This window comes from Morone saxatilis, unplaced genomic scaffold (assembly GCF_004916995.1).
Source record: "Morone saxatilis isolate NCDOM2014 unplaced genomic scaffold, NCSU_SB_2.0 Contig5, whole genome shotgun sequence".
Lineage (NCBI taxonomy): Eukaryota > Metazoa > Chordata > Actinopteri > Moronidae > Morone > Morone saxatilis.
This window is the reverse complement of record NW_023340095.1, coordinates 25,105,990-25,117,557: the sequence shown is the minus strand read 5'-3', so window position 1 is coordinate 25,117,557 and position 11,568 is coordinate 25,105,990. Positions and strand designations below refer to the sequence as shown.

Below are 11,568 nucleotides of genomic sequence, written 5' to 3'. Positions count from 1 at the left end.
CACTTTTTCACACCACTGTATCATTGTAATGCTTTCATGGGACCCATTCTTGTCCCACTGGCTCCCACTTAACTCAAACCCTACATTGCAACTTCTGCAATCTGAATAATACACTTGGCTATATTGCAATTTAGATTATATTTTTAAATTAACAGTGCAGGCCTACTTCAAACAGGCTACCTTTAAAATCACCACTGTAACTAAGACACTGTGTGGTATGATATCCTAAATCCAAAACTAAAGAATTTAAGGGTAGAGAGCATGGAATATGTTTGCATAACTGATGAGATAAAGGTAGATGAAAAAATAATCCAAATGAGTTGCCTAATTTAAACCTGGACTATTTGTGAGCCATTCAAAATGTTGTTTTGTTGTGCACATCATAGTTATCGATAGAAAACCAAGAAAGGGGGCTAGAGGAGGAGCACGTGAAGGCAGCACAATGCATTTCCAATGAGAATATTTACCATCCGCTCACTCCTCCTATGGCTATCTGTGTGGCAACGGAGTATTTCTCTGCTACGGGGCCGGAGTTTTTCCCGAAAAGGCGATTCCACCATCGCTGTCGTTTGGCATATTCGGTCAGGTCTACGACTTTGTCGTAAATCTCCCCTTCCAGCTCTTTACACACAAAATAAAAACAGTCAGCATACAATAGCAACGAAGCAGTTACTAGCTAAAAGAATAGTACTGCCATATTAAATCAATCTGTCAAACTACTGCACTTCTTAATTTAACACAATAGTATGAACGCCACACTGCCATAACTTAGTGACAAACCCTATCAGTCCATGTGTTTACATGTGTTTTAAGATAGCTGACGATAACTCCATTCATGGCCTCTCTGGGAACTTAGTAAAGTTCTATATAGGCCGGACAATAAGTTAGCATGAGCAGACAAGTAAAGCTAAGCGACAGTTGAAAAGTTAGCTATTGACGCTACGTCTGAAGACGTCGCGGTTTAAGCGAGAGGGCGGCGAAGCTTTAAGGACGCCCGAATGTAATGTAGAAGTTTAAAAACCTGTCTCATGTGATATTCGTGCTTAGAAAAGTCTCAGTTCAGACAGAGGTGTACTGAGTTTAAAGGCCTAAGTGTTACATACCCTTGTCGCGGTTCGCCATTTTGGAGTGCGCTGGTCTGTCCTCAGCTGCCTGCACGTCCGGCGTCATTTGCATACTTTTGACGGTCAAAGTAAAACAGAAAGCAGACAGATCTGCCTGTGCAATGATATCTTCATTTACACACTATAATAATAAATATGATACTGAGGATTTTGTAAGGCATGTTCAGAACAAAGGTTTAAGTGCAAAGTGTAAAGTGCAAAACATTATTATTACTATTTAAAGCTGCAGTAGGTTATTTTTATATTTAAAAAAAACATTTTGGTCATGTTCGTGGCTGTCCATAATTATAATCTAAACCACTTTCAGTGCATTTTTGCACGATCACCTCATCAGATCACCTAACACTTGAGGTGACGGAGCAGCCAGACTGGCATACTGGCCGACTGTGCCTACAGTTTTTGCTTTTGCTTGGTCTTATCTTTATTGATTAAAGCTGCAGTAGGTAGTTTCTGTAAAAATATTTTTGTCATATTTGTTGAAACTTTCACTTTATCCTGACAGTAGTAATTGGGATGGATAATCTGTTATAACAAAAAAAGGTTCCTCTGGCTCATTGTAGTGGGCCTGAACAAAAACAACCAATCAGAGTCAAGAAATAAAGTTGATTACTGAGTCTCAATTCCAGGTTGTCAAATACCAACCCAAGACGTTCTGTATCTTTCTCAGCTCTGATTGGTTGTTTGCGTTCAGGTCCAGTGGATTCTTGCAAATGCCATCAGAGGACTACAATGAGCCACAGGCACCTTTTGTTTTCACAGATTATCTCTCTCTTATGTACTACTGTGAGGTAATATTACTCATTATTGCAAGCTTGGTTTGAAATAAGCAGTCAAGGCTGCATGATATAATAATAAGAAAGACCATTCTAAGTGGGAAGAGACTATCAAAAACACTCAAATGATATAAAATGACGTGCTGCCTGTTCTGATATATAAATCCTGCCTGACAGGAATATCTATTTTTATTTATTGTATATTTCTACTATTTATTGTCACTTTGGTCAAATAAATTCTGAGGAAAAAGGTTGGAAAAGTATTTGTTGTACAAAAAACAAAAGGCAGGCTATTTGTAATTTTAATTTTAGGGTGACCAACACCAGAATAGGTTACTACAGATGTTCTACCAGTCTGTAGTGGCCAGTGCCATCTTTTTTGCTGTGGTGTGCTGGTGAGGTGACATCAGAACGTGTGGTGCCAACAAACTAGGCAAGCTGGTGAGGAAGGCCAGCTCGGTGGTGGGGATGGAGCTGGACAGTGTGGAGGCTGTGACTGAGAGAAGGATGAGAGGGAAGCTGAAAGCCATCATGGACAACCCCTGTCATCCTTACACTGAGCTGAAGGCAGCTGAGCGTGAAACATTGCAGTTATCCATCTTAGACCATATTCCACTTTATTATTACATTTTATCTTATATTTTTTTATTTTATTGTATTTTTATCTTTTCCTACTCTCACTACATTTCCCCTGTGCTGCTATGCCAAATTTGAATTTGCCCTGCAGGGGATCAGCTAAGGAATATCTTAAAGTGCTAGAACCCAGAGGGTCTGCAACCTTTGTTATGACAATCATTTGGGAGATGAACATCATATTTTGTTTGAATGTAAGAATATAATTATAATGAATTATTGAGAAAGATATTTATATATGTTTTAAATAAATGTCTGAACCAAAGTAGTCATGGGACATATAGTGGAGACAGAGTATAGCTAGTGGAGTTCAATATATAAATGATTTATGAGGAATTATTGTCAGAAAAGAGGCAAGAAATAAGGGAAACAGCCAGACAGTCATCACTAGCAGGTATATATATCAATAAAGTGACATTGTGTCCTCCCTGAAATCATCTGTTTGAAAAATAATTCTTGAACAATTAATTTAAGATACTGTTCTTTTGCTTAGTTACTTACACAGTGCCATTGCATTGAAATTATAAAAGACTATTAATTGCAGAGCCTATCATATTTATAAATATGTAACAGAGAGTATGGATAATAATTATAATGTTATTTCATAGAGTAATAGTTCTGTTTAAGGTGGGAGGATAAGCTAGTAAATTTACTATAAGCATAAAGTATAAAGGACCATTGACACAAAAGTTACAAATGATCTGACAACATATTTATTACATATACTACTGTCACATATTCAATAAATGTTGATTACATGGTCGTTTTAGGTTTTATTTTACTTTATACCTCATTTAATGTTTTTAGCTATTGTTTTTATATATGTGATAGTTCTATCTATCTAAAAAGTACTGTATATGTGCAACGTTGCAACAAACATCCTTGACAGCCACCCCCAATAGACAAAAATGAAACAATTTTGACCAATAGGTTGCTTTAAAATGTTGTTACGTAATCATAATATAGCATGGGTAACCAATCGCGGGACTTCAGGCGGTTCTTGCAAGCCCTTTTGATGTGTGCGTGAGCGTGTTCGTCTGCGTGTTCGCAACACATCAACTGGAGACAGCCACGTGACTGCTCATGCCGCCCATTTATTGGTCAGGCTGAGCGGAGGGCGTGCCGACGGTGGCGGCGTGCGTTTGCCTATGTGACACAATTACAACAACTTTGAGCCGATGGTTGGGGAAGTTTGCGATAAATCAAGTAACACTCACCCTTAAAACCCAACATCACATCAACTTCATGCATAAATTGGCACTGGAATACACGCTGTGTTTCGATGCACAATGAGGAGTGTGGAAGGTAACTTGAAGGGATTTCCTTGAGGATTTGGCAAGAATTGCGTTACGCCCCGTTTTAGTCCTGGATAGGTGTGCAACACTTTCGTTGTTATTGCGTTTTGCCGGAGTTGCTCGGTTCCGTCGATCTTCCTATTTCTTTCCCATGAAATCGTGCGGAGTGTCGCTCACAGCCGCTGCCTCCGCTGCCGCCCGGAGTCTCAGCGTTGCTGGTAATGACGAGGAGAAAATGGCGTCGGGAACAGCGACTGAAATCGAAGAGGACTTTCCGAAGCTAACAGCGCAAGAAAAAGAGAGCCTGGTCGGAACTGACAGGTTAGACGCTCTGTTGTGGGAACACTCTCACTCGCTTTTTCTCTGCAATATGTTTGAGTTTAAAACAACAAATATGATTGCCCCCCCCCCCAAGTAATACGGAACCGCCTGTGTGTTGTCTGTCCTCTACTTTGCAGTACACTGTTTGGATTTCATAGGCTTCAAGAAGATGGCGCCAGAACGAAGGCCTTGCTGTTAAAGGTATGCCAGAGAATAGGATCACAGTCGCCTCTGTCGTCTATGTCCTCTGATTAGTGCATATCCCACCTCAAATAGGCTGTACAGACCTGCCAACGCCACTCTTGCTATACGGCTAGCCGCGGCACACACAAGCCTCAATTTCCCCAACTTTGATGCTGAACCAGCGCCTGACTGCAAAAGCAGCTTTCAATTGTAGACGTGATCATTGCATTTACATAGCAACATTTGCACAGCATATAACTACTCGAGTACATTTCTGTAATGTTCTGTAATATTGAACGGGCCCAAATTAGCACACACAACGTTGTGCAAGTTAAACTGCAGGACGGTATGAATCTCCACCTTACTGGAAGCGGTGGTGTCATCTGTTGTAGGGAGAATAGGTACCATGCTAGGTGATAGCATTGTATGGACAGTTGTAGACGTGTTTGTCATAGCATAACTGCTACCAACGCAATGGTGCTTGAGGGGAAACAGGCGTGTATGAAGAAAACGCAGTTCTGTTACTTTGCTAGTTACACTTGCAGGCTAAAGTAAGGGGGCTTTAATGTGAGGTTAACAAATGTAACACCTACCTACGCTACCGGTTATATGCGACGTTCGAAAGTGTGACAACACGCTTAAAAAGAGGGCAAATGCACATTTCCGTCACGTTTATCGAGAGAGAAGACATTAGATTGACAGAAATGTTGGTAGCCCACTACACCATCCGTCCCATCCTCTAACGGCAGCTAGAGTTTGGGTTGTGCGTCAGCTCACTGTGGTTAGCATGTAGCGGCTAACTGTCCAGCGGTTTCTCCCTCCGTCACTCGCATATACAGCTAACGTTGCTACGGCACCACTTAGCCGACATTATCGAGGGAGAAACAAACACATAGTGGTAGATTAGGGTTGCAAAATAATGGCTGCTTGACTTGGCCCAAGATGGCGGGGATGGGAAGAAAATACCTAGCAAACGTTTGCTAGCTAACTAGCAGTGGCTAGGCTAATCACCATTCGCATAAAAGCGTATCACGATGAAGGCGTTCAAATGTGTGTGTGTGTGTGACAAAGATGATTGATTTATGAAGCGGAAGTCGGGGGCACCCGCTTGGCTAACGGTATAGTGCTTGATGCACACATAGCAACCGTGTTCCTGCAGCCCATGTTAACACCGTTCTGCTGCCTGTACTCGGTCTGCGCCTTCAACATGTGGCTCCTAGGTCTGAGTGACATTGTTTTGTCAGGGTGTACTCTCAGGTTAGGCCCAGCCATGCACCCACTTATTGCCATTTTTGTTGCTGTCCTTCATACTCTGCTGGATACCTGGCCAGGCAGGCCTGTCCACACTATATCATTAAACTTAGAAGATCTGATTGTGGGATCTTTATTTGTGATAGGATCACACGTAAATAATGTTGCATCTGTGTGGTGGGAAACATCTATATTGATAAGTTCCCTTTATATCCTCTCTCTGGACTCTACCATTTTGAAATGTGGGGGAAGGGATGTATTAGTTGAGCATGAGGTGCTGTTTAAACTGATACAGAGTCAACACAACATGTGAAACCATGAATTCATTACATGCATTTCCTCACAAGACGCTTTAAGTATGGCTGTAGGGTGTAATCACAAGATGATTTTGATTCTTAGAGCAAAGATGTGTCATGACACAGTCTACCTACCATTCAATTTTGATTTGGAAAATGTGTGGCTGTCTCTAAATCGTTATAAATATCAATGTATAAATACATACATAAATGTTAACGCCAAGGCACTTGTTCGAAAGATCAGCATTTATTTCAATAGCAATAAACAAATGCAGTATACACTTAGGCATTCATTTTAATAGATCCTAACTTTCAAAATCAATGTTTCTGGATTTTCAGTGCTAAATAAAGCATTAATGTTTTGAGTGAGGTCCGTATTACAGGGTTCCCACCAGACCTTTTTCACAGCAGCCCTTTTGATGTGAAATAGTAAACACAGCTGTTACCAATGGTACTAATTAAGGTTCTGTTCCATTCAGGTTAAACAACAATGTTTGCTCACTGGAAAGGCTCTGCTATACTAAATAGAACAGAGCCTATAAAAAAACCGATCCGGATAAATATTTTACCATATCGGCCTCGTGTCCAGACGGATAAGGCGTTTTTGAGGTGTGAAAACGGTATTTTTTGAGAACGGGTCCCAGAGTGGGAAAATCCTAAAACGCCGGATTGCCCGGAGTCGTCTGGACGGCCAATACGGATTTTTTCCAAAACGATGACGTATTAGCTCCGCTTCTCTAGCCTTTGACCTCATCCACCTCCGCTAGACGCGTCTTAACAACAACAACGGCGGACTACAGGCTTGTGCACAGCGCGTGACCTTTATACGCATGCTCCATGGCTTCTATGGCTTTCTTTTTTGGTTTAGTGTATTGGTTTTGTGGCGCATTACAGCGGACCACATTACAGGCCTGGCATATGTACTACAGCGTTTTTGGGTCGGTTTTCCAGCGAATCTGTGTGAACGCAGATATTTCTGGAAACGATGTCGTTTCGGAAAAATCTCCGTAAACACGGCATCGTTTCCAGGATTGGTTATTTGGGGTGAGGGCCGCATATTCGTGTGGACAGGGCCTTAAATCAGTAGCATATGGTAATACCTACAATTTCACGTCAAAATGGTTGCTGTGAAAAAGGTCTATTTGGAAACGGCGTAAAAATCAAGGCTTGTGGTGCAAGGACGGCCTGTTTTGTCAAGAACATTTCCTGGAAAGGCCCTGGAAAAGCGATTTTTGTTATTTTGTTTTTTTTTTTTTTTTTTTAAAGAGTGGAGCAATCTGTAATGATGGAATGTGTTCTAAATCTTCATAAATTATGTGGCATAATTTATGAAGATTTAGAACATTTTCTATAGTGCAGAAATAGGGGTGATGATCATTAGGCTAACAAATAAAATCCCCACTATTAACCTATGGGGCCCGAGGGATGTGATCTGCTTTTTCTGCTAAAAAAGAATAATGTAGTTTGGTATGATAAGAAGTAGATCTTTAGCATGCTTACTTCCATGCTTAAATCCTATAAGACTTACTTTTGTAGTATACTGGCAACTATGTGCCGCGAACAAACAACACCAATAGTGTGCTTACTGTGTTATTTTAATGTTGTCTATGCTAGATACAGATACAAGGGATTCAGAAGGATCAGATATAAGAAACATTATTCATTGCCTGCTCCTGCAAGCTAAATTTATTGTATGTGTTGCTAACTACTACTTGCACATTCTGTGTGAGAGAGATCTTCATCTTCTTTTGTAATACTGAAAACCTCAGTACCTTACCAGCAGGGGCGTTTCCAGACTTTTTGACTTGGGTAGCACAATTGGGGCTCTGACTTATACAGGGGTGGCACGAATTATGTGTCTTGACTTTCCAGTCATTCCCAATTTTCAAGTCCAACACTGTTTATGGAGCCCAGTATGCAGAAATGCAATAGGAATAAATTCTACCACATATACCACATTGGTTTTTGCCCCCAAACTGTATGAGATTAGCAATAAGTTGGCACATCTGCAAAGAGAAGACTCATGGGTACCCAAAGAACCCTTTTTCATTCATATATCTTGAGGTCAGAGATCACAGGGATTCCTTTGAAAATGACTTTGCCAGTTTTTCCATTGCAAAAATGTAGCTTAAGTTGTGAGCGTTATTTTGCCTCCTTCCTGACATGCTTTATCTAGTATCTTAACTATATTCTTTACAACGAAGCCTGCTACCGCATCTGAAAGACTGTGGAGTGGAAGAAGGAAGGATAATTGGATGGCCAATTAGATTTTCCACCCCACGCTCCCACCTACCAGGTTACAAACAGAAACACAACATTGTTAATGGTATTCTGTTGACTTAAGGATGAACTGTACAAAAACATAATGTAAAAACATACAGAACTGTAGTCGAATTGGTATGTCACAATACAGCGATTTCATTTCAGTCATATGACAAACTCGTGGCTAGATTGTTTGACTTTAGAAAGTTGTAGTTGGTATTCGATGTATCCATTAACATTGCCATGGTTTTCTGTTCTCGCACATTGCATCCACCATAATTGTTTTGTTCACGCACAGATACCTGTACACACAGTCATCCTCACTAATCATCCCTCTTTAGAGGCTGCAGTGTGAGTTATCAGGAATTTGTTTAGCCGTTGTTTAAATACTGACAATGTCCATATTTGGGCATACAACTGGTACTATGCAAAACAGCCCTGGTAGGCTGGGAGGACACACCCCTTTGGTAGTGTATCTGCCAGCTGTGTCACCACCTTTTAATAAACCTATGCATTAAGGTCAGGCTCAAATCTTCCTACCACATTCACATGATCAGTTTTGTGTAATATGCATGGGATCTACCAACCATCCATTGCAGCTGTGTTTTAACACAACCCTGCTGTCCTTCTTTCGTTTAGGCCGTTAGCTGCTATGATGCCATCATCCTGAAAGCAGAAGGGAAAGTGGACCCTGACATTTTCTGTCAGCTGGGCCACTTTAACCTGCTGCTAGAGGACTATCCAAAAGGTGAGAGTCTCCATGTGTAAATCTTTATCTCGGGATCAGTTGAGTATCTTTTGATTGTTATGTTTGGATTGTCATTTGATGTCAGCTGTTATTGGTTGCTAAAACCTGCTGAAAAAAATGACCATTTTGATTAGACATTTTGTGCTTGTATTGAAAACTTTCCTGCTGGAAATGAAAGTGCAGCTAAACTATATATATTGAGTATTTAACATTGTCACTAACTGTTCATTATCTCCGTCTGTGTCTCCTTTCTTTTATCCATCTCACCACTTTCTCAGCATTATCTGCATACCAGAGGTACTTCAGTTTACAGTCGGACTACTGGAAGGTGAGTTTTCACAACACTCCTTATTGCTGTGTAAAAGATCCAATAATAAAATCTACTTCACAGGCTAGGGAGCCACTATTCTTTCTGACCTTCCTTACTGTCCTCTCCTGTTGTCTGCTGTTGGGTCCGCATGGTCCTCATTGGAATACAAACTACTGCACTGTACACCTAACTGCAGTTGGAAGTCAGAGCAGTCAGAACATACCAGGACAATGACACATTTTCTCTTTATACACACTCTCCCAGTTTAAGGTGTCTCCATGAAGCAGAAAGCAGAGTGCTATTTGCCTCCACATATTTACTTGTTTCCTGTAAAAACAGGCCGCTAGGTAGGAATTTGTTATGCTAATGCTATGAGCTAGCATCAGCGACTAGAGACTAGTAGAAAATGGTACACCTCTTCTGACAGCTTGCATTCAAATGCGTGCATATTGCAGGGATACACCACTGCAGTAATGGCAACTTGTGTACTTACTTCACTGTAAGTACTGTACCTACTTACTTCAGTGCATGTAAAGCCACTAAGAATCAGCAACAAAAAACAGCACTGAAATGTTTTATGTTGCCGCTCAACAGCTCACATTTTGCATAAATGTTTACACATGGCAAAGGCAGAAGTTTATAACATCCACATGTATACATTCTGCACCAATGTGAAAGGAAACATACAGCAACAGCAAATCTCGTACTCAAAGACCCATCTTTTATTCTGTATATAATTCTGGAATTACTCAGATGGAATTAGCAGAATTTACAAGTTCATGGTGACTTTGTGTGTAGAGAAATGTTTTTCCCTGTGCACTGATACACTAGCCTAAACTAAACTAGTAAGAAGAACTGACCTGTACCAACAGTGCCTGAGATACACTGCCAGAACTGAGGGCAATTGAAGGTCACACAGTAAAATAGTGATCTATGCTAATACAGAGCAGACTGGACTATGGACTACTTGTGGTTGTTACAGTTTATTTGACAGTTGGAAATAGTGAAACCGGTCAGAAGTGTCAGTCTGGTATTGTGATTGGAAGGTCAAAGTCCCCTTTACACTGTGTGAACTTGGGTTGTCATTGATGATCGTCGCAAGAAAAACTGCACTAAATCGTTGGTCCTCTATGAGAGAGAGAGAGAGAGAGAGAGACATTAATAGTAATGATCGATGACGATCATGAAAAAGACGATGACAGCAGCAACGATGGGGGACAGCGAGCAGCGACAACAGTAACTGTAGCAATAATAATACTTAATAATAACTAATAATATAATATCAGTGATTTTAGCAATGGTAGTCAAGCAGGACCAATGGCAGGAGGCTCCACCCAGGATCCATGAAAACTGCAAGACGAGAAAAGCACAAAACTCCGGGGAAGAAGTGAAGTTTAGTAAACATGTAATATATAAACCTAATTAATGAGTTTAAATTAGATATTGTTATAGCTTTTCTACCATAGACGACAAGTATCTAGCAAGCACATATGTGATATGCGAGTATAAGCCATAACGTTAATGCAGTAGACGCTAACCATTAACCAGGTGGCAAGCAAAAATGAACACAGACACCCAAAAAACACTGCACAATTTAGTTTTACCAATTTGACACTGCAAAAGAATAAACAGGAAAGTGTGCTCATGTAAGGCGTGTGACAGAGAAGCTCATCTCTTTCATCTGTTCGTTCTTCAATCACTTTCACCCCACATGGCTACAGATGGCCAAGGAGCCATTTAGGTTTTGTGGAAGATCCGCCAGTATCTCATCTCCCCTTGTTTTCTTTTCTTCGTTTATTGACACAACATACAAAAATGGCCTTTCTCTGCCAGGACTCCAGACTTCCCCTCCTCTTTTCTATTTCTTTCCCACTTGCTTTCACTGAGGCCTAATTACATGGTGGACAGAGTAATCGATACAGGAGAGAGTGAAAGTCCCCAACAGGCAGCTTGAGGACCCTCTTAACTCTCTTCAGTCGACCCTTCTCATACTTACACTTGCACAGTAGTGAGTCATCTTGACTTTTTGCAGACATTATACCCAGGCTTGCCTATATTCCCATAGCGCAAACAGAGGAAGTGCATTACACTTTACCCCAGGGCAGAGCAAATACACATCTCTTGGAAAAAAGCAGCCTCCATGTTGTTGCTATGCGCTAAACAAAAATTATGATGGACCACATTTATATTTGATGTTATGTGCATTTATACACCCTGTTGTTTTGTTCACTGTGTTTCCATTGAAATAATGTATCAAACATCAGCAGACGACAACACTGTATTGCTGACAAGCTTAAAAGACTGTGGAAAAGCAGTTGACCTAGCATGCATGTAGGCCAACTGATTTCACAGACATATTCTTCCTTTCCTTT

General features: G+C 40.7%; 2 protein-coding genes across 2 annotated transcripts in view; one reads left to right on the top strand and one right to left on the bottom strand.

Moving 5' to 3' along the window:
• The window catches only part of fundc1 (FUN14 domain containing 1), a 3,473-nt gene extending 2,213 nt beyond the window's left edge, over positions 1–1,260 (bottom strand). The window contains exons 1-2 of the mRNA XM_035676444.1: positions 1,104–1,260; positions 468–621 (exon numbers count right to left, since the gene is read on the bottom strand). Of these exons, the coding sequence (XP_035532337.1) occupies positions 468–621; positions 1,104–1,176 (227 nt within the window). The 5' untranslated portion in view covers positions 1,177–1,260. The remainder of the gene's footprint in view (positions 1–467; positions 622–1,103) is intronic.
• Positions 1,261–3,615: 2,355 nt separating this feature from the next.
• Positions 3,616–11,568, top strand: part of LOC118338962 (lysine-specific demethylase 6A-like) — a gene marked incomplete at its 3' end in the record, with an annotated part of 17,231 nt that continues 9,278 nt past the window's right edge. The window contains 4 exon segments of the mRNA XM_035676440.1: positions 3,616–4,146; positions 4,284–4,347; positions 8,778–8,886; positions 9,165–9,214. Of these exon segments, the coding sequence (XP_035532333.1) occupies positions 3,977–4,146; positions 4,284–4,347; positions 8,778–8,886; positions 9,165–9,214 (393 nt within the window).